Source organism: Podarcis gaigeae (genome assembly GCF_964106915.1).
Source record: "Podarcis gaigeae genome assembly, chromosome: 4".
NCBI lineage: Eukaryota > Metazoa > Chordata > Lepidosauria > Squamata > Lacertidae > Podarcis > Podarcis gaigeae.
Window position 1 is genome coordinate 101,719,553 of NC_139677.1, and position 23,054 is coordinate 101,742,606.

A 23,054-nucleotide genomic window follows, 5' to 3' on the forward strand; every position below is an offset into this window, starting at 1 on the left:
TTATTTCCAGGAGGGCTGTTGCTAAAGCACATGACATGCTCTTCACACTTAGTTATCTATTAGGAACACAGGCACAAATTATTGTGTGTGTGTTTGTATTTGCAAACTACCCCAGTCTCTGAGGGGTGAGATTCCAGGGGTCCCAGGCGCTTCCCCATCTTCGGTTTCCTTGGAACAAAAATCAGTGGAGTCTTCATGATATCTAGTTTTACTCACATACACAACCGGAGTGTAGGACGGAGGGGCTCACAGTATCAACACACAAACAGATCTTGCTTCTCTATTAGTGGCAGATTTGGCCCCGGCACAGAGCAAGCTGGTTTCGGGGTTTCCCACAACTCTCTCCGGGTCTTGCTTTCCTACCTAGCAGCCAGGTGAGATGGGAGGGGGGAGGACATGTGAGTCCGTCCCTGAGCACCTGGCAAGGCTATTCCAAGAGTTTTCTCCTGGATTCCAAGTCCTACTACAGGGGAGGAGGGACACCCCAGGCCTTGGGGGCTAATTCTGGCCTCCTTCAACCAGAATGTGGCTCCCCAGGCTAACGAAACGCTATTAGCAACGTTACGCTATTAACATCCCTGGAGATTCCACCTGCCTCTTATGAAAGGAGAACACTCACCTGATCAATTTAAATAATAATAATAATAATAATAATAATAATAATAATAATAATAATAATAATATATTTATACCCAGCCCATCTGGCTGGGTTTCCCCTGCCACTCTGGGCGGCTTCCAACAAAATATTAAAATACAATAGTCCATCAAATATTAAAAGCTTCCCTAAACATAATAACAACCACCATCCATTTTCAGTCCTGTGAATTAGCAATTAAGCATTTCTGGAAAGGGAAATGGCATACTTTGTATATTAGCATAAAAAGCATGCCTAAGAAAGTATTACTCATTTACTCATTTAATTTATTACTCATTATTACTCATTTTGGCAGGGGAAAGGTCTCCCTTGGGAGGTGGGGGACTCTCCTTCCTTGGAGGTTTCTAAGCAGAGACCCGACGGCCATCTGCCATGGATGATTTAGCTGAGATTCCTGCATTGCTGGGGGTTGGACTAGATGACCCTGGGACCCCTCCTATCTCTCCACTCCGGAATTCTAGCAGGAGCTTCCTTGCCTCCTGCAAAGCCCTTTTCCCTGCAGGCTCTTCCTCTGGTTTCTTGACAAGGGAGGGAGATGCTCAGAGTCCAGCCAAGAGCCTCACCCCCAAAAGGATATCTGGGCGTGGGCGTAGCCAGGGGGGCAGCTGCCCCCTAAATCCATAAAAAATAACAAGAATCTGAGGTTCTGCCAAGCGAGAGAGGGCTGCGCTGGAGGGACTCGGCTTGGCAAGGGTTAAAGGGAAGTGAGCTGCCTTCCTAGAGAGGCCAGGAAGCAAGAGAGGGCAGGTCCTCCAGAGCCAAGGCCCCTCCCTCCCCAGTCCTTTCCTTGCTTTGGGGTCTCTCCTGCAAGGGCTGCCTCGCTGTCCCCTCCTGGGATCTGGTGAGTCTCCTCTCTCTCCCCCCAGGGGGTGCAGTGGGGAGACGGGGGGGGGGAGGCCAGGAATAAAGAGAGGGATCCCAGCCCATAGTCTGGCTGCTGCATTGCAGACCAGTTTCCCAGTCGTCTCCAAGGGCAGGTCCCCACGGAGGCCACTGCAGCAATCCCCTCGCACCCTGAGCATGGCATCCCAGGACCACATCCTCTCTTTCCCAAAGGGATTGTTGCTGGCAAAGCAGCCAGAAATGGGCGCTGCTACTCACTGAGCCTCCAGGGACCTTGGCATCAATGGCTGTGTGTGTGTTAAGTTATCTAGTGAAATAATAATAATAAATTACCCGCCTAAATTTCAAGGGAGATGTTTTTGGCCCTGCCCACTTGGACCTCAGGGGATTGGTCAGGGACCTGGCCCTCAGAGCAAAGAAAAAGCGACCCCACCCCAGGAGTCTGTCTGGAGAGCAGCAGAGAGTCCAAGTGCAAGAAAAAGAGACAGAAGCAGGGGAAGGGGGGGGAGCAACTCTTGAGGACCCCCACTAGAGCCAAGCATCCATTTTTCACAAGATACAAACGATTCTCTTGTCTGTTGGTTCTGACTTCATGCATTGACTGGAAGGCAGCAGAAACCAGGTTGATTAATCTCACAGAAATCCCTTCAGTTGCCTCCACATTTTGCCTTGCTAGAAGGCTAGAGATTTATTTCTTCTCCTCTTCCTCCTCTTTCTTTTCAAAAAGATAGCTCATGGTCTGGGATGCGGTGCAGTCCAGCCCTGGTTCCCAGCAAGACTCATCTATGCTTGCTCAGGGAACCATTTTCCCCCGTCCTACAAATTCTGTAACAGAACAATGTATTTGCTTTGTAGGATTTGCTAGAGCCCCTCATTAAGACGGACAGAACTTGTCAGAAGACCGAAGGGTTCCTTCCAATCTCTCAGAGGCTTCCTGAGAGCACAGATGGATGAGCGAAACACAGCTGGCCCTGGAACAGGAAGAGGCCATGCCAGCCAAACTGGGAGCAGCCAAACTGGGAGCAGTGGGGGATTCTGGGAAAACCCGGTGCAGAAGATTCTGGGTGAGGAGGACACCCTCCGCTCAGAGGTGCAGAGCCAGCAGGGGAGGCAATTCTGCTGCCAGGAGGCCAAAGGACCCCGAGAGGTTGGCAGCCGACTCTACCACTTTTGCCACCACTGGCTGAAGCCAGAAAGGCACACAAAAGCTGAGATGCTGGACCTGGTGATCTTGGAGCAGTTCCTGGCTGTCCTTCCCCGGGAGATGGAGAGCTGGGTGAGGGAATGCGGAGCGGAGACCAGTTCCCAAGCGGTGGCCCTGGCTGAAGGTTTTCTCCTGAGTCAGGCAGAGGAGAGAAAGCAGGTGAGAGAGACTTCCCTCTGGATACTCCCAAGGGGCTCCAAACAGGACAGAGAACATCCCATAATGGTCTGCTGATGGCCCATCCGTTTTCTGGGAAAGCATCCATGGAATGAGATCTCGCAGTCTTTCTCACCATTCTCTGTTTTGAATCCTTGTTTCTTTTTCAGGGAAAGGATCTCTTTGCAGAAATGGACCTGGATTCCTGTGAGGCAGAGAGGCCTCCGTTGGACACCAGAGAGAGGCCACTGGGTAAGGAGGAAGGTGGTTTTTCTCCGTTTGGTCTCATTCTGTTGGTTTTCCAACTCATCTGAGGGTTATTTTCATCTTGTTTTGGGGGGAGACAGTTGGGAACAAGGGTCCAGAGGAGGGGAGATGTATTTCTGCACAACTAACATATGAAATGGGCACAAACGTCCAAATGCTCTCAGTAGGTAAGGCTTTCTCAAAAGCCCATCTGTAGTAAGAGATGCCCTGTTTCACCTGTGAGAGAAGCAGGCACTCCAGGCGTCCTGATCACCTTTTTTCTCTTGCAGGTGACAGAAGGATGCCGGCAAGACCTCCTGATCCGTCTTTTCATGGGGGCAGAAGGGAAGCAGTGGCTGTGGAACCAGATCAGGTCAGGGGAAGCTGCCTTGTGGGGACAGAGGCTGAGGGATGGAGCAATGCCATGGACTAGTTGGTCACAGAGCAATGGTGGGAGGATACAGCTGGGGAACCAGGAAGGGAAGATGGCTCAGAGCCCAAGAAGTGGAGGTGGAGGAAGGATGGGTGGTCAGAGGGGGAAGAGGGATAAGCCTGGGAAGAGGAGGTGTCAGAAGCTGAAGGGGAAACAGGGCTTAGTGAGCTGGGAGACTCTGTGGCAGAATGCAGTGCAGAATCAGAGGCAGAAGAGGAAGGAGGCGAGTGGGAGGAGGTCGAGAGGCAAAGGTGAGTCAGGAGAAGGAAGAGCCACAGGTGGCTCCCTCTCCTTTTGCCAGAAGACACCCTCCCTGCTCGTCTCTCACAGCCAGGAGACCCTGTGCATTGCAGGAATCTCTGCTAGATCATCCAAGACAAATGGCCATCCAAAACAGGCTGATTTTATTTCTAGATTTATCACTGAATGCTTAGATTGGTTTCTAAGCAGTGGACAAATCAGAACAAATAGTGGCCTGGATTCACCTAACCAGCCCCATCGGCTACAAAAAGGGGCCTGCCCCCCATTCCTCCCCCTCTCCATGCCCCCATGAACCCCTGGATTTTGGCTCTAGGGCATTGGGAGGGAACTCTCCAGAACAGCTCAGGAGGAGAGTAGAATGTGGACCCTTCCATCAGGCAAACTGGAATGCTTGTGTAGGCAGAATGACCTGGAAAACACAAGGTGGAGTACCACCTATTTGCACAAAGACGAATACCCATAATTAAAACTTAGAATAAAATAAGCATCCATAAATAAAATGTGCAGCAAAGCAATCCTATTGAAACAACTCCCCTGCGTGAGTGCCTGAGGGCCCTGCTCCTGCCACTCACCGCCTGGCCCAGGGCGGGGCCTGACAGGCCTCATAAGGACGGTTGCTGCTGCTGCTCCTGCTGGCCAGGAGGACTCGGAGCGGCGCAATGTTCTTTTTAAAATGTTTTTTAAAATTTTCTTTTTCCCTTTTGATTACTTTTTTTGTGGGGGGTAGGATGGATGTTTGGTTGGGCTTGGGAATTTGTTTGATTTTGATTGTAATTTTTACAGTTTTTTGTTTGTATTGATTTATTGTGTGTTCTTTCTTTTCTTTAAGGGTTTTATTTTGTTCTTAAGGGGGGGGGTAAGGGCTGCCAAAGAGTGGGGCCCAGCCCACAAAATAGCTGGGGCATGTTCCATGGGGGGGGATGCACTGGGACAACCAATCTCAGTGATCACGGGTAGGAGGAGGAGTTACGCTAAGAGCAGACCATGTCATTACAGAGGAGACAGGTTTAGTCGTTGTTGGAGGACTATCCCTGCCTCCAGGCCTGGTACTGACTGGACGGATACTAGAATCAGCAAGCGATATCCACATGACCTGAAGGTGCTGCTGTGCAATGCCAGGTCAATGATTCATAAAACCACTGCCATCCATGACTTGATCATGGATGAAGGACTTGACCTGGCATGTGTAAGAGAGACTTAGTTGGATGAAGCAGATGGGCCTGTCCTTGCCGTTGCTTGCCCACCAGGTTTCTCTTACACAGCAACCCAGGCCTTGTGCATAGCTGTCAAGTGTCCCTTATTTGAAGGGACAGTCCCTTATTCCAGCGCCATGTCCCACTGCTGTCCCTTATTGATAGATGTCCCTTAAATGATGTCCCTTAAATTTCAAAGGAAGCAGCTCCTCTCCCTCCCTCCCTCCCGGCCAGGGAGGAGGGAGGCTCCAACTGTGTTGCTTGGCTGTGTTGCTCACCCAATAAGAAGTCTAAGAACGACTGGGGGGTGGAGCTTGCATGCCTTGTGTGTGGCTAGTTAATGCAAGCTGAGGGTGTTTTTGAATGCTGGACGCCATTTTGTTGCACGTGCTGCTGCAAACTTTACAGTGCAAAGCCAGGCTGCGGAGCCATCTTAAGTTGAGGCTGCATAGGCCTTGTGGTGCATGTGATTCAGATTCGATTCAGTTGAACCTCTGGTTACAAAGTTGGTTGGACAGTCTTCTCGAAGCTACCCAGCATGAGTTTGACCAGACTGCAGGAGGACAGGAAGACTGAAGTGCCTGGACCAGGTGAGGCTGCAGGTCCCTTATTTTGGCTGCTGGTCCCTTATTTTCCAAGGCTGGGCCCTTATTTTCAAATCTGTAAGTTGACAGCTATGGCCTTGTGGGCGGGGAGGGGGGGTTGCAGTGCCATGGTCAGTTCACTTCCTGGCGCAACTGGACTTCTCCGCGACCCTTCCCCTCTGCAGGGAGGTGGGACCGATTCGGATGGTCCCCCCCGCCACTTAATGGATCCAAATGGTTTCCAGAGAGTGGTAGGGGGTGCTTTATCCCATGTTGATGGCCTTTCAGCTGATTCCCTGGTGGCCCAGGACTATTGACTGTTTGGCTCTGAAGCGCCCTCTCCGACTGCATGTAGCCCAGACAGCCCTGTGGTTTTCCACGGATCTGAGGGAAATGAAACAATCGCTGAGACAGCTAGAGCGCCGGTGGCGGATAACTCATTCTGAAGCTGACCGGACATGGGTTAGAGCTCAATGCCGAGCCTACCAAGTGGCGATAGCAACGGCAAAAAAGACTTTCTTGGCCGCCTCTATTGCATCTGCAGAAAACAGCAGCAGGAGACTTTTTCAGTTGGTTCACAATATAACAGAACCACCTGCTACATCGGGGCCCAGTATGGGCCACATTATCTCCTGCAATGATTTTGCAAAGTTTTTTGCAGATAAAGTCGCTCAGATTCAGGAAGAGGTAGACTCCACCGTGGGAGCAGGGCCGGGGCAAGAGAGTGCTAGAGCCCTGTCTAGTCAAGTTGTGTGGGATCAATTCCAATCTGTTACCTCTGAGTATGTGGACAGGCTGCTTGGACGAGTGAAACCAACCACCTGTCTCCTTGATCCTTGCCCATCCTGGCTTAAAAAAGCTAGCTGGGAAGGGCTGGGCGATGGGCTTTGAGGGGTCGTGAATGCTTCTCTCTGTGAGGGAGCCTTCCCAGACCCGCTGAAAGAGGCGGTCATTAAACCGCTTATTAAAAAACCATCTTTAGCTGCTGCCAATATGGCTAACTATCGCCCAGTCTCAAATCTTCCATTCTTGGGGAAGGTGATTGAGCGAGTGGTTGCTGAACAACTCCAGGCACGCCTGGAAGAAGCGGACCATTTGGATCCCTTCCAGTCAGGATTCAGGCCTCATTATGGGGACTGAAGCTGCCTTGGTCGCATTGGTCGATGATCTCTGGCGGGCTGGGGACAAAGGTAAGAGCTGTTTCCTAGTTCTGCTGGCTCTCTCAGTAACGTTTGATACCGTCGATGATAACATCCTTCTGGACCGTCTTGAGGGGCTGGGAGCTGGGGGCACTGTCATACAGTGGTTCCGCTCCTTCCTCCTGGGCCGTGTTCAGAAAGTGGTGGTGGGGGATGAGTGTTCAGACCCGTGGGCTCTCACTTGTGGGTGCCTCAGGGTTCCGTCCTCTCCCCCATGCTTTTCAAAATCTACATGCAGCCGCTGGGAGAGATCATCAGGGGGTTTGGGCTGGGTGTTCATCAGTATGCGGAAGATACCCAGCTCTACCTCTCTTTCAAATTGGACCCAGTGAAGGCGGTGAAAGTCCTGTTTGAAAGTCCTCTTGGAGGATGGATGGCGGCTAACAGATTGTTGCTGAATCCTGACAAGACAGAAGTACTGTTTTTGGGGGACAGGAGGCGGGCAGGTGTGGGGGGACTCCCTGGTCCTGAATGGGGTAACTGTGTCCCTGAAGAACCAGGTGTGCAGCCTGGGAGTCATTCTGGACTCACAGGTGTCCATGGAGGCACATGTCAATTGTGTGTCCAGGGCAGCTGTTTATCAGCTTCATCTGGTACGCAGGCTGAGACCCTATCTGCCCTCAGACTGTCTCACCAGAGTGGTACATGCCCTAGTTATCTCTCGCTTGGACTATTGCAATGTGCTCTATGTGGGGCTAGCTTTGAAGGTGACCTGGAAACTACAACTAATCTAAAATGTGGCAGCTAGACTGGTGACTGGGAGCTGCCACCGAGACCATATAACACCGGTCTTGAAAGACCTACACTGGCTCCCAGTACGTTTCCGAGCACAATTCAAAGTGTTGGTGCTGACCTTTAAAGCCCTAGACGGCCTCGGTCCTGTATACCTGAAGGAGCGTCTCCACCTCCATCGTTCTGCCCAGACACTGAGGTCCAGTGCTGAGGGCCTTCTGGCGGTTCCCTCGCTGCGAGAAGCCAAGTTACAGGGAACCAGGCAGAGGTCCTTCTCGGTAGTGGCACCTGCCCTGTGGAACGCCCTCCCACCAGATGTCAAAGAGAAAAATAACTACCAAACTTTTAGAAGACATCTAAAGGCAGCCCTGTTTAGGGAAGCTTTTAATGTTTAATAGATTTTAGTGTTTTGTTGGAAGCCGCCCAAAGTGGCTAGGGAAACCCAGCCAGATGGGCAGGGTATAAATAATAAATTTATTATTATTATTATTATTATTATTATTATTATTATTATTATTAGGAAGGAAATAACAGAGCATTGTGTAGCAGATCATATTTCTGCTGTCTCAGAGGAGGATATTTCCCTTTTTCTTTTAGGGTCCAGTGTGCTTTGAAGATGTTGCTGTTCGTTTCACAGACGAGGAGTGGGCGTTGCTGAATCCTGACCAGAGAGCTCTGCATAAGGACGTCATGGAGGAGAATTGTGGGATATTGGCCTCTCTTGGTAAGGCTCCCTGTGGGATCATCATATCAGCCTGGGAAAAAAAAATACCTCAATGTGACCAACCTCATATATTTTCACAGAGCTCAACAGTGCCCCCTATAACACCTGGGAACCTAACACCCCCACAATAAAGAGTAAATTAAAGTTTTTTCTTTGAACAGCCTTCCTCAAATTATTCCTTTTTCTACCAGGATTGGGCTGGTCTGAACTTCCCAGGCCATCTTCAATGCCAGCTTCAGAATTGTTAGGAAAGCTAAGTAGCTTCAGATTTTTGTTTTTGCTCCTGTCAGTCTTGGGTTGATCAAAGAGACGACTGGCAGCGAAGCTCAGGTGCTGCCAGCCAGAGAAGAAGCAGGCCAAGGGAGAGGAGAGTTAGCAGCGAAAGGCAGAGAGGAGGGGGAGAAGAACTGTCATCTGAGCTCTGAACAAAGGGGAGAAGAAAAAGGGAGACAGAGGGACAGACAGCTGTGTGAGAGCAACAGGAGTGAATCAGACATTGGAATGCAGGAAGCATTCTCTGCCAAATTTAAAGATACTGGAAGAGAAGGTGGGGGCTTCCGTGCTGGGGAAGGGGGAGGAGCTCAGTCTGGGCAACTCCATCTTGTGGGGAGGACGATGAGTAGAGGAGCTCCGTCCAAGTTTGTTGTTTTAGCAATAAATCTGAAATTATTAACAGGCAGAGTCGTCTCACGTTTGTGGGAGAGACCAAACCATAAGAAGGACTGACATTGGAGATGGAGGGGATGCCATGACTGGGCCAAACAAAATCCATCCCAGAGAAGAGCTAGGCTTATGGAATCTCAGGTAGTAGTAGCAGTGATGAGGATGATGATGATACAGTGGTACCTCGGTTTACAAAATTAAGCTTTTCCAGAACGGGTACCACTGGAGTAATAATAATAATTTTTATTTCTACGCTGCCCATAATAATAATAATCTGATTCCATATAAAAAGAACATTAACTTTAAAATGAACAACTTATACTAGTTGCCAAAATTGTGGAAACCTTTTGTGAAAAGTGTATTTCTGAAGTTTGATGGCTCATAACTCCACCTTTGTGTGGAATAATGCCATAAAATTATATAGCAATGGAAAGATATTTTAATGAAGAATGTAATGCAATGACTTTTATGAAGGAGTATTTATTAGAACAGCAGTCATAAAGAAAAAATGTGAAATCTTTGGTAACCATTGGTAACCATTAGCTTTCACTACTGCCTTACAACGCTTTCCCATGAAGTTTTTAGTTCTCCAGCTCTAATAATGTGAAACCAAGATTGAATTATTGGCTCTGTTCACTGGGCTTTATTGCTGGGTTATTTCTGACTAACAAGTTTCTTTCAAGTATTTCATTTATGTATTTGGGGGCATTTACATTCCCATTAATGATGCAAATTCTGCCCACACCTTTTGCTGCCATACAACCTCAGATCATCACACTATCTGGGTGTTTCACGGTCGGTGTAATGCAAGTAGCATGTAAATCTTCTCTGATTCTTCTCCTTGTGTATTTCATGCCATCACGGACTTCCGGGTTAGCGCGATCGGCTAATGGCGGATTCCCTCCGAGTTTCGGAGGGAATCGGCTCTGCTGAAGATGGGTCTCACCGCGCCAGCGACGCGGGGACCCTTAGAAACCGCAGGCACAGAAGCCTGCGGACTTGGTGACTCGGTGGGCACCTTTAAGCGCCTTCCCCGACCCACGAAGAGCCTTTTTAAAGGCTACGGAGAGGGTACGGAGAGTGGCGTGGTGCTGGGAGTAGACCGCTACTTCAGCGAAGCGAAGCCGCGAGCCATGGCCGGAGAGCGCTGACTCTCTTCCCAAAATTTGGACTGGAAAATAAACAACCCGTGAGTAAATGGAATTTGGACTTTAAAATTTTTTACCTTTGAATTCGGCACGACCGGGGGATGTGTTAAAGGGAAGTCCGCACCCCCCCTACCTACAGACGATTTAAAGCAAGAACCGGAGAACTAAGGTGGAGAGATTACTGTTTTTGTGGTGTTAGTTAAAGATATTTCCATGAATCGGATTGAAGAAGTTTTGGTGCTGGAGAGAAAGGCAGGAACTCTGGAAGTTTTTATGTAACCCCCCCCCCCCCAAACCCGGGAGCGTCCTGTGTGTGTGCCGGAGGAAAAAGAATAAGGAGTTTGACAGCTGTCAAACGAGCTGTCAAACGAGCGGTTAAAGCTAAGAACTTTGATATTTAATAACTCTCTGAACTAAAGGTGTTACATTTGAACAGAGGTGGTTGGAAACAAAGTAGTAATAAACAACGAAGTAACGGATTGTTGGAAAAGGACTATTAAGCAATTGGAATCCCCCTAGGGGGAATTAGAGACATTACAATGGCTGCAGAGGGAAAATTACTGGCAGAAATAGAAAAAATGTTCTTTCTCGTGGGAATCTTGCAAGAGCAGAGTATGGCTATGAACAAAGAACTTATGACCTTGAATTCTAAAACAAACAACTCTGCTGAATGCACAAAGGATTCGACTGATAAAAAACCTGCAGCTAAACCAGAAAAGGCATCTTTGGATGGGATGGAGAAGAAAGAAGGAGCGGAGAAAGTACAGGTGGAAAATATCAGCCAGCAACCTATATTGTCAGAAAATAAAGAAGAAGACTTTTGGATTACAAATCTGCGAAAGATGAGAAAAATGAAGGAGGGAGTCCCTGGAGTACCTGGAACATTGGAATTTAAAAGAATAAAGAAATATGATTGGGACTTCCTCTTTGAGTTTGGGAGATCAGCTGACCTTTTGCAGCAACTGTTTTTAAGTATCATGGATGGAAGGAAATTTGACGTGACTGTGACAGAACTCCTTCGAGACTTGAGGACCAACAAGAAGGGATACCAACAAAATTGGCAGAGAGAGACTGACAGAGACTTAAAGGCCTCGGATGTGAGGAATCCGGGCTAGGATTTGCTTTGGTGGACATTTGCTTGGGAAGGGATGGAAACCGGGGTAGGGAGGGAGGGGAGAATAGAATTTTAAAATTTTATGATCTTTGCATTTGGTTATTATGATATATAAATTAATTAAGATATAAAGGGAGATTCGTGGAAGGGAAATTAGGTCGACCTTAGAAAAAAAGGATTAAACTTTTACAAGAGAATGGGATAAGTTAAATGTGGATAAGTTAAATGAGCGAATTTTTTTAAAAATTTTTTAAATAATAATAATAATATGTTAATGACGAGAGATAAGAACTTGCTGATTTAATTATGGGAATTGGGATGTATGAAGAGGGCGTGGGGGGAAGTCCGGGAAAGAGGGTAAAGAAAGTAAGGGTATGAAAATGTATGTGTGTTGTTTTTGTCTTTTTATGTGTGTGTGTCTTTACAAAATGTAAAAACCCAATAATTTTTTTTAAAAAAATATATATATTTCATGCCATCACTACTGTCAGGGAACTGCCATCGGAGTTAGAGGTGCTGGACAGGCTCCAGCAGAGTAGGAGAGACTCTGCAGCAGAAGCAGGAACCAGCAGGGGGAGTGCAGGAGTTACAGCGGAGGGGAGGCTCTCAGACGCTTCTAGTGAGAATAGTGAAGAGGTAACTAGACCCCCTTTAGGAATTCCCTCCCTTCGCCGGAAACTGTCACGCAGAGAGTCACGAAAGCGCATGTCCGTCAAACAGCTTTTATGTTGGCGTAAATTCCGTAGACGCCCACTGTCAGATTCTACCAGCGACTGACGGAGTCATGCTTTTGGGGGCTCCGTTAGTGCCTGGGTTTGGATGACCGGCCAAACCCCAGCGGGATCAAGCTTTTACGCACAAGCAGCTCATTATCCCATCATAGCAATCTGACAGTCTCCGAAAGCTGTTTGTGCAAGCAGAGGGCATCATGAGTGAACCAGCAGGAACCGGGGCAGCTGGAGCTGGAGCAGATCCAAGCCTGGAAGAAAGGTACAGGGCGTTGGAGGTCCAGCTCGCACTGCAAACGGCGAGGCTGGAGGAGAGGAGGGCTCAAGATGCAGATAAGGGGAAAACCACCCCACTTGCCAGAAGGGTGCCTGGATTGGTGCAGAAATTTGGGGGGAATCCCAGGAACTATCAAGCCTTTAGAACAGAGATGCAATATGCTCTCAATCTACTGTTTGATGACTTCCCCGATGAGAACTCTAGAGTGGCGTACGTGATTGGCCATCTAGAGGGAGGGGCGAGGGACTGGGTTCGCCCCCTGATGGCAGGCAATAATGAAATCTTAAAGGACACAATGAAGTTTTTTCGCGCCATGGACTTGATGTTTTCCAGCGAGATTGAGCAGGGGATGGTGCGCAGGGAGTTGATGGCTTGTAAACAGGGGAGCCGATCTGTACGTGAGTACTGGACTGAGTTCACCATGCTGATTCATAGACTGGGGTGGAACCTTGCTAGTGAACCTATTCAAATGCTATTTGAAGAAGGTCTCTCTCCGGCAGTGAAAGATGAACTTTCCCGGGCGCCTAGGGCGGAGTCTATGGACCAGCTGACTAAATCAGCGCTGTCCATAGGAGCACGCCAGGAGGCTAGAGCTTTGGAAAAGCGGGAAGGAAAGGGGGAACGTTGGAAGGACTTCCGCATTCCAGAGATTCCGGAGCAGCCTTTCCCGCCAGCAGAGCCGATGGAACTTGGAGCAGCGCGCGCGCGCACAGTTTCAAACACCAGTGAAGGGCGGAAGAAGGAGGGAAAGAGCGGCAAGAGATGCTATCTCTGCCAACAGCCAGGTCACTTTGCCAGGGTCTGTCCGCAAAGGAAGGAATGGCAAGGGATGGCAGGAACTGTTGGGGGGAAGGAGGAGGATGAAATGAAGGAGCAAGTAAAAGCCAACGCCTGGTTGCCAACATCGGGGCACAGCAGCCAGGCCAGGGAGTAGTGAACGTGCCCACGCCGGAACCCCCAAGACCAGCACTTGTGATAGAGGTGTTGCTGGAACTGGCAAACGGACACCCACTAAAGATAAGAGCGCTATTGGACTCAGGTAGCTCATGTAATTTCATGAGTAAGGAGTTTGCAGCTGAGCACCAGATACAGACTATCCCATTAAGTAAGCCTTTGCAGGTTACCACGATTGATGGGAGGGAGCTGTTGGGAGGAGAAGTGAGCCAACAGACTGTACCAATGATAATGAGGGTGGCACGGCACACAGAACTGATAGCGTTTAACGTAGCCACCCTGGGAGGAGCCCCTATTATCTTGGGAATGAGCTGGCTGGCACTACATGATCCGCTAGTAGGCTGGCATCAGCGCGTGGTTTCCTTTGGATCAGCACATTGCCTAGAACACTGCAAGGAGGGAGAGGCCCAGGCAGGCAGCAGGGCCACTCTAGCAGGGGTGGAAGTGATGGACAAGGGGAAGGTGCCACCACAATACGCTGACTTGATTGACGTATTCAGCGAAAAGGAAGCGGATAAATTGCCCCCGCACAGACCCTTTGACTGTCAAATTACCTTACTCCCAGGAGCACAATTGCCAGTGGGGAAGCTGTATGCAATGTCAGACAGTGAGATGCAGGAGTTAAGGGAGTTCATTGACAAGAATCTCAAGAGAGGTTTCATCAGAGAGTCACGAGCGGTGGGGGGCAGTCCAGTGTTCTTTGTGGACAAAAAAAACACGGGCAAGCCCAGACTTGTGTGTGATTTCAGGTCCCTGAATGCAGTGTCAGAACCAGTGACTTTCCCTATGCCTAGAATTGATGACATTCTGACACAGGTGAGAAAAGGGAAGATTTTTACCAAGCTGGACCTTAGGGGGGCATATAACTTGATACGTGTGAGGAAGGGGGATGAGTGGAAGACCACTATGTTCACCCCCTTGGGGGCGTTTGAGTACCTCGTTATGCCTTTCGGATTACAAGGAGGCTCCGCCTGTTTTCAATCATTCATGAATCACGTCCTGGGGCCATTGCTCTACAAGAACTGCGTAGCGTTCTTAGATGACGTCCTGGTGTACTCAGAGAATGAGGAGCAGCATGTGCGAGATGTAAGAGAGGTACTGAGCAAACTGCGAGAAAACCGGCTGTGGGTGAAACTGGAGAAGTGTCAGTTTCATACTAGGGAGGTGGAATTCCTGGGGTACCGGTTGTCTGACAAGGGATTGGCCATGGATCCCAGCAAGGTTCAAGCGGTACTGGAATGGAAAACACCAAAGACCAAGAAGGACGTGCAAAGGTTCCTGGGGTTCGGAAACTTCTATAGGAAGTTCATCAAAAACTTTGCCCATTTGACCGCGCCCATCACAGATTGTCTTAGTAGCAAAAAGAAATTTGTTTGGACGGAAGAAGCGCAGCGGGCGTTCGAACGCCTAAAGCAGGCGTTTGCGTCGGAAGAACAGCTTCTGCACGTGGATCTACAACAACCAATGAGAGTGGAGACTGACGCGTCAGACCGAGCAGTGGGGGCCGTGCTTCTCCAGCCGGGAAAGGATACGTCGGAATGGAGACCGTGTGCATTCTTTTCGCGGAAATTGAACAAATCCGAGAGGAACTACACAGTGTACGACAGAGAACTGCTCGCCATTCATGAAGCATTCCGGAAATGGCGGCACTTGCTGATTGGGGCGCAACACAAGGTTCAAGTCCGAACTGACCACAAAAATCTGGAATATTGGAGAACAGCCCGTGTCCTGAACCAGAGACAAGTGCGATGGGCCCAGGAGTTCTCCAAATTTCACTTTGAGATTCGTTACGTGCCAGGTTCAGAGAACGTGAGAGCGGATGCCCTTTCCAGGAAACCTGAGTACTTAGAGGGGGAGGGAGCGCCTGAGGCAAGGCATGTAATCTCCGAAGACCGCTGGGTGTGTGGGGCGGCATTGGTGGGGCAAAGGGAACTGATGGAAGGTACGGAGAACGATGAATACGCCCAAGAGAAACTCAGAGAACTCAGGAGGACAGAAGAGAACACAGGGGGATTTGAAGAAAAGAACGGGGCGTTGTATTACAAAGGGGCACTGTACATACCAGATGGGGAACTGAGGGGCAGAGTACTCAAGCAGTTGCATGACAGCCCCACAGCGGGACATTTTGGACAGCACAAAACCATGTGGTTGGTTACCAGGGAGTTTTGGTGGCCCAAGGTGAGGGAGGACGTGCGGGAATATGTTAGGGGTTGCGACAGGTGCCAGCGAGCAAAAGGAGAGAGGGTGGCGCCAGCGGGGCTATTACAACCCTTACCCACGCCAGAAAGGCCTTGGGAGGCAGTATCCATAGATTTTATGACGGACCTGCCAAAATCCAAAGGCAAAACAGCTGTCATGGTGGTGGTAGATCTATTAACCAAAATGTGTCATTTTATAGCCTGTTCACATGCGGTTACAGCGGAGGAGACCGCCAAGTTGTTTGTAGAGCATATTTTCAGGTTGCATGGCGCCCCCTTGAGGGTGGTCAGTGACAGAGGCAAACAATTTACTTCCAGGTTCTGGAGGAAACTTATGAGCTTACTGCAAGTAGAACTCAATTTCTCCACTGCCCGACATCCAGAAACTAATGGGCAAGCGGAAAGGGCAAACGGCATTTTGCAACAATACCTGAGGTGTTATGTAAAGGACAGAGAAAATGATTGGGTAGATAAGCTACCGCTGGCCGAATTTGCCTACAACAACGCGGAGAATGTGTCCACAGGGATGAGTCCTTTCCTGGCAAACTATGGGTGCCATCCCCGGGCATTCCCAGGAGAGGGGGGGGAGAGGTGGAGCGTGCCGGCAGCGGAACATTTTTTTGAAGAGATGGAAGCGATCCACCGTCAGCTTCAACTTAACTTAGAGAGAGCCAAGGAAGAATATAAGAAGCAAGCAGACAGAAATAGGAGGGAAGGTGAAATCATAAGGGTGGGAGACCGAGTGTGGTTGTCCACCCAAGGACTACCGTTCAAGGGTGGGAGTAAGAAATTGAGACCCAAGAAATTGGGACCCTTTGAGGTCATACAGCAGGTCAACCCAGTAGCATTCAAACTCAGACTGCCCAGTCACATGAAATTACACCCAGTATTTCACAGGTCATTACTGTCGCCGTACCGAGAGGGACGTGAGTGGGGGGAGCGTGAGAGAGAGGCCACCCAAACGCTCGTGATAGAAGAGAGAGAGCGCGACATGAACGTGGCAGGAATCATTGATTCCAGGTGGAAGGGGAATCAGGTGGAATATCTGGTAGAATGGGAGGGGGAAGTAGAGTCGGAAAACACTTGGGTGCCAGCAGAGGTAGTGAATGACGAGATCTTAATAGAAACATTTCATCAGCGTTTCCCAAGAAAACCGCAACCCGTGGCACGATTTAGAAGGGAACACTTTGGGACCACCGATGAGGAGGGAGAGTTTGAAGGGTTCCCAGAGTCAGGGGTGGGTGAGGAAGCTGCCTCCGACGAAGAAGAAGAAGACGGGGAGAGAGACGGGACGCCGTGGCTAGAAGTGTTTGAATCCTCTGATGACGAGGATTGCTCTTTCAGGGGCTTTCCGCCCTCACCGCCAGTGGGAGAGGAGGCGGGAGGGGGTGAAGGGGGGCCTGGGGGGGAGGTGGATGTCAGGGAACTGCCATCGGAGTTAGAGGTGCTGGACAGGCTCCAGCAGAGTAGGAGAGACTCTGCAGCAGAAGCAGGAACCAGCAGGGGGAGTGCAGGAGTTACAGCGGAGGGGAGGCTCTCAGACGCTTCTAGTGAGAATAGTGAAGAGGTAACTAGACCCCCTTTAGGAATTCCCTCCCTTCGCCGGAAACTGTCACGCAGAGAGTCACGAAAGCGCATGTCCGTCAAACAGCTTTTATGTTGGCGTAAATTCCGTAGACGCCCACTGTCAGATTCTACCAGCGACTGACGGAGTCATGCTTTTGGGGGCTCCGTTAGTGCCTGGGTTTGGATGACCGGCCAAACCCCAGCGGGATCAAGCTTTTACGCACAAGCAGCTCATTATCCCATCATAACTACCAAGCAAGGAGATTTGGGTCTCATCGCTCCAAATAACACTGTCCCTTTGTTCCACTGTCCAGTTAACATGGGTTTAATCTTTTCAACCTTTGCTTGAGAGATAACAATGGCTTTTTCCTTAGAATTCTAACATTTTGACCAGTCCTTGTACTCAACTTCACATTGCATCTCGCCATGTCATCTTATATACACCAAGATGATTTTCTTCTGCCAGGTAGGGACTGTCTCTCCATTCTTTGATCGTCACTTGCCTTTGTGCACCTCTTCCTGCCTTTACCAGTCTGATTTTATAGTTGCTGAGTCTCCTTATACCTCTTCAATAATATCGAAATGCCAGCTTTGGTTAAGTTTTCCCCAATCTTTCATCTAATTTCTTCATAATTGTAGCCTTATTCACTTAATAGTACTATTTTACATCGCTTTCTGGGTGACCCGTCAACTCTTTGTGCCATTTCTATCATTTTATTATGTTTTACAACCTCACTAAATGAAAGAACACAAAAAAGCAACCAACTTGATAGCAATCACATAACACATTGACAAAAGTAAACCTAAGCAAGTTGTGCTTCCTTTATCTGGTTAATTGACTATAACATTTGATAAAATACGAGTAATTGAACATACTTGCATTCTTGATGGATTGCATTCTTGATTAAATTATCTTTCCATTGATATACAATTTTATGTTATTCTTATAAAAGAAGTGGTGTTATGAGCTATCAAACCTCTGAAATACACTTTTCTCCAAAAGGCTTCCACAATTTTGACCACTACTGTATATTAAACAAACCAACATTCAACAACTCATCAGAATCTAATAATAAATATGTTGGTTAATGACAAACAACACAGGTAATGAACACTCCCCAACTTCCTTCAGTTCTTCTCCATTTGTTCCTGAGACTCTAATCCCTTTTTGTCTCCATTGCAGATTGTGATGAATCGGAAATCGAGAACAAAGGTGACCACGATAAAATCCCCAGAGAGGAGAAGCCACGTAAAAATTTGGAGTGTGGAGAAAGCTGCAGTCAGAGCTCCCATTCCACTTCCCATCAACAAAATCTCATTGGAAAGAAACTCTATCACTGCATGGAATGTGGAAAAAGTTTCAGTCACAGCTCCAAACTAATTTACCATCAAAGAATTCATACAGGGGAGAAACCCTATCAGTGTGTGGAATGTGGAAAGAGCTTCAGTCACAGCCACAGTCTCACCTCCCATCAAAGAATTCATACAGGGGAGAAACCCTATCAGTGTGTGGAATGTGGAAAGAGCTTTAGTCACAGCCACAGTCTCACCTCCCATCAAAGAATTCATACAGGGGAGAAACCCTATCAGTGTGTGGAATGTGGAAAGAGCTTCAGGAAGAACTCCCATCTCACTTCCCATCAAATAATTCATACAGGAGAAAAACCCTATCAGTGTGTGGAATGTGGAAAGAGCTTCAGGACACGCTACAAACTCACTTCCCATCAAATAATTCATACAGGGGAGAAACCCTATCAGTGTGTGAAATGTGGAAAGAGCTTCAGGAAGAAGGACAAACTCACTTCCCATCAAAGAATTCATACAGGAGAAAAACCCTATCAGTGTGTGGAATGTGGAAAGAGGTTCAAGACATGCTATGAACTCACTTCCCATCAAAGAATTCATACAGGTGAGAAACCCTATCAGTGTGTGGAATGTGGAAAGAGCTTCAGTCACAGCTCCTCTCTCACTTTCCATCAAAGAATTCATACAGGGGAGAAACCCTATCAGTGTGCGGATTGTGGAAAGAGCTTCAGTGTTAGCTCCGCTTTCACTTCCCATCAAAGAATTCATACAGGAGAAAAACCCTATCAGTGTGTGGAATGTGGAAAGAGCTTCAGGAAGATCTCTGATCTCACTTCCCATCAAAGAGTTCATACAGGGGAGAAACCCTATCAGTGTGTGGAATGTGGAAAGAGCTTCAGTCAGAGCTCCTCTCTCACTTTCCATCAAAGAATTCATACAGGGGAGAAACCCTATCAGTGTGTGGAATGTGGAAAGAGCTTCAGTCAGAGCTCCAATCTCACTTCCCATCAAAGAATTCATACAGGGGAGAAACCCTATCAGTGTGTGGAATGTGGAAAGAGCTTCAGTGACAGCCACTATCTCACTTCCCATCAAAGAATTCATACAGGAGAAAAACCCTATCAGTGTGTGGAATGTGGAAAGAGCTTCAGTCACAGTCAGAATCTCACTTCCCATCAAAGAATTCATACAGGAGAAAAACCCTATCAGTGTGTGGAATGTGGAAAGAGCTTCAGTCACAGCCACTATCTCACTTCCCATCAAAGAATTCATACAGTGGTGAAACCCTATCAGTGTGTGGAATGTGGAAAGAGCTTCAGTCATAGCTCCTCTCTCACTTCCCATCAGAGAATCCATACAGGGGAGAAACCCTATCAGTGTGTCGAATGTGGAAGGAGCTTCAGTCATAGCTCCTCTCTCACTTCCCATCAGAGAATCCATACAGGGGAGAAACCCTATCAGTGTGTGGATTGTGGAAAGAGCTTCAGTCACAGCTCCTCTCTCACTTTCCATCAAAGAATTCATACAGGGGAGAAACCCTATCAGTGTGTCGAATGTGGAAAGAGCTTCATTCACAGCTCCTCTCTCACTTTCCATCAAAGAATTCATACAGGGGAGAAACCCTTTCAGTGTGTGGAATGTGGAAAGAGCTTCAGTCACAAACACAGTCTCACCTCCCATCAGAGAATTCATACAGGGGAGAAACCCTATCAATGTGTGGAATGTGGAAAGAGCTTCAGTGTTAGCTCCGCTTTCACTACCCATCAAAGAATTCATACAGGAGAAAAACCCTATCAGTGTGTGGAATGTGGAAAGAGCTTCAGGAAGAGCTCCGATCTCACTTCCCATCAAAGAGTTCATACAGGGGAGAAACCCTATCAGTGTGTGGAATGTGGAAAGAGCTTCAGTCAGAGCTCCTCTCTCACTTACCATCAAAGAATTCATACAGGAGAAAAACCCTATCAGTGTGTGGAATGTGGAAAGAGCTTTAGTGACAGCCACAGTCTCACCTCCCATCAAAGAATCCATACAGGGGAGAAACCCTATCAGTGTGTCGAATGTGGAAGGAGCTTCAGTCATAGCTCCTCTCTCACTTCCCATCAAAGAATTCATACAGGGGAGAAACCCTATCAGTGTGTCGAATGTGGAAAGAGCTTCGGGACGAGCTCCAATCTCACTTCCCATCAAAGAATCCATACAACGGCAGCAATTACCAACGTTGGAAGAATGGAGAACGAAGCTGATGGACTATGCAGAACTTGATAAACTGACTGGGAAGATTAGATATCAACGAGATCAAAAATTCATCGAGGACTGGGGAAAATTAACAGATTACTGGGAATGTATAAGTGATAACGAAATAACGTTAGTGGCATTTAGAGAAGCTCTGTGACAAAATAAGAAATATTGTAAAAAAAGTAAAATATAAGAGGCGGGGAGGTATAAAGGCAATATTAAAATTTGGAAATGTGTATTTAAAGAAATTAAATTTCGAATGATTGGCAGAGAAGCCAAAGGAAGTCAAAAAATCGAAAAGTTTAACAGAAATTGTAATGTGGTACGATTGTATGGAAAAATTAATAAAATATAATTACAAAGAATCCATACAACGGTCAAAAAAACCATTATAAAGCTTTAGGAACCAGGCAGATGCACCTATTTAACCAGGCTTTTGGCTGATTGACATCTAATGCCCTTTTTAATAGGTGGTGTGTTTTTTTTGTTTCTTGTTTTTTTTATGTTGTAACCATCCTGAGGCTTTTGGGTGTAGGGAATAGGTGCCAACTCTTAAAGGCCTAGGGGTCTTTGCCCCATCCCCCAATAAAATATTTAAGGATGCCACCCCCAAGGTTTTGGTGTGTGTTTTTTCAAACACAACCTTTTATTCTTCTGCCGCTTGCCATACAATTTCTCTTTCAATTTGCCCTCTTAAAAAATAAAAAAAATAAATGCACAAAGGTCATGAGGAAAACAAAATACAAGAAAATACAAACGTGGACAGGTCCCATCTTTGCAGGTAAAACGGAAAAGTTGCTTTGAAGCTGGGTTTCCCAAGCTTACATCCCCATCAGCTCCCGGACTACAGTTTCCATCATCCCTCCCCATTGGTTCTGCTAGCTAGGGATGATGGGAGTTGTAATACAAGAACAGCTGGAGACCCAAGTTTGCTTTAAAGGGAAAGTAGGCTGGCCTTGTGACACCCTCTGCTGGCCAAAAGAACTGCCCCAGAATCTGAACCACCCCCAGTACTGCTAACTGGAATTAATAGAGCGCAAAACTGAAGTTTGATCGGCACTTCTACCTCTAGGGAGCTTCTAGGCGCTTTCTGCACCACCTAGAGTGCCCACAGAATTGTGGTGTCTACTGGCAACACACAAAGGAGAACAAATGAAAGACAAACACAAGAGGCAGGAAAAAACCTGGAAAGGGCCATAGCAAATGGACATCCGTTGTGAAGAGGTCACTTGCCCCACTGCTGAACAATGCCACAGGTAGAGGATGTGAAATGTGTTCTCCGGGGCAAGGGGAGCTGCTGGGAAATTGAACTACGGGCTCAAAATATTACTGTTTTAAAAGGCAGCTGCCTGGTAGCTCTGCATCACCTGGAGCAAGAGATCTTGTTCTGGCTCCAGCAAAAGTCAGGCTGTCAGTTCCTCACAAGTGAGAGTCCTGGCAGCGGGGAGCAGGTCTTTGGGATCCTCTCCCTCATAGCTGTCAACTTTTCCCTTTTCATGCGAGGAATCCTGTTCGGAATAAGGGAATTTCTCTTCAAAAAAGGGAAACGTTGACAGCTATTCTCTCCCTGCTCTTGTTTCCTCCAATCCTCACCATTGCTGGATGAAGAAAGCCTGTGGCATGTCCTCAAGAAGAGAAAAACAAGTAATAAATGAAATAAGCTGAGACAATAAGAATCCACTGTTTGCCTCGCCTTGTCCTCCGTCAACTGCCACCAACTGCTCTCTCCTCCACTCGCCTCACTGCTAACCCAAAATGGCCGCCTGCAAGTCTGTGGTCCTTGTCACCATGGCAACCCCCCTCACCTGGACCTGGGCCCACCTGGCTCCACCTATTGGGAGATGATCTATAATGAAATGAAAAAAAAGGTTTAAGATAATCTTTGTTAAAAGACCAGAAGGGTTTTTATTAGGACTTTTAGGGCAGGATTTACCAAAAGGTAAGAAAAATCTCTTCATGTATGTGACAACAGCGGCCAGAATTTTACTAGCTCAAAGATGGAAAGGCAATGAAATACCAGCGAAAGAACACTGGCAAGAAAAGTTGATGGAATAGGCTGAAATGGCGAAGCTAACTGAGAGACTTAAAGATAAGGACAATAATGACGTTTAAAAAGATTGGGGACCTTTTAAGATGTATATACAGAAACAATGCATAGAGATGAACTCACAGGCAGGATTTGAGTGATACACTTACAATGGACAAATACAAACAGAAAATGCAGTTATGAGGTAAAAATGAGAAGGAAGAGACAAATGTTATAACCTTAATTTTAATATATAAGGAATACAAATTTATAAGCAAAAGAAACAGATGTTATAAACCAGGAAGGGAAGTTGAGGGAATTCGCATGGCGGGGGGGGGGGGTGTTAATTGAAATTGTAAAATGTAATTTGAATGTTTGATTATGTTAAAATTTCTTTAATTAAGTTATATTTTTAAAGAAAGAAAAGCAATGGCTCCTCTTACTTAGGGGCCCCACAGACCTCATGGGACACCAGAGCAGATTCCCTTGTTGCTTTTTTGAGTTGACTAGCAATGGAGGTTGCATTTCCTTATTTCCAGGAGGGCTGTTGCTGAAGCACATGACATGCTCTTCACACTTAGTTATCTATTAGAAACACAGGCACAAATTT

The 23,054-nt window shown here is 47.5% G+C and overlaps 1 protein-coding gene across 2 annotated transcripts; it reads left to right on the forward strand.

Annotated features, from left to right (window-relative positions):
- Positions 1-1,383: 1,383 nt before the first annotated feature.
- Positions 1,384-21,024, forward strand: LOC310843253 (uncharacterized protein). 2 transcript variants are annotated; one of them, XM_083736279.1, is made up of 7 exons: positions 1,384-1,496; positions 2,354-2,861; positions 3,029-3,110; positions 3,395-3,477; positions 8,104-8,230; positions 18,062-20,367; positions 20,777-21,024. In XM_083736279.1, exons 2-7 carry the CDS (start codon positions 2,445-2,447, stop codon positions 20,819-20,821), a joined length of 3,060 nt encoding a protein of 1,019 aa, XP_083592405.1. In that variant the 5' UTR covers positions 1,384-1,496; positions 2,354-2,444; the 3' UTR covers positions 20,822-21,024. The 2 variants fall into 2 exon arrangements, with proteins under 2 accessions (XP_083592405.1, XP_083592406.1); XM_083736280.1 differs by lacking the exons at positions 1,384-1,496; positions 2,354-2,861; positions 3,029-3,110; positions 3,395-3,477 and adding an exon at positions 5,905-6,765.
- The last annotated feature ends 2,030 nt before the right edge of the window (positions 21,025-23,054 follow it).

Bases quoted from the DNA above. Each gene is read 5' to 3' on its own strand.
- LOC310843253 (XM_083736279.1), top strand. From the start codon at position 2,445: ATGGATGAGCGAAACACAGCTGGCCCTGGAACAGGAAGAGGCCATGCC. The intron at 2,862-3,028 runs GTGAGAGAGACT...TTTCTTTTTCAG, and splicing joins AGGCAGAGGAGAGAAAGCAG to GGAAAGGATCTCTTTGCAGA. The intron at 20,368-20,776 runs CAAAGAATCCAT...AAAATATAATTA, and splicing joins GCTCCAATCTCACTTCCCAT to CAAAGAATCCATACAACGGT.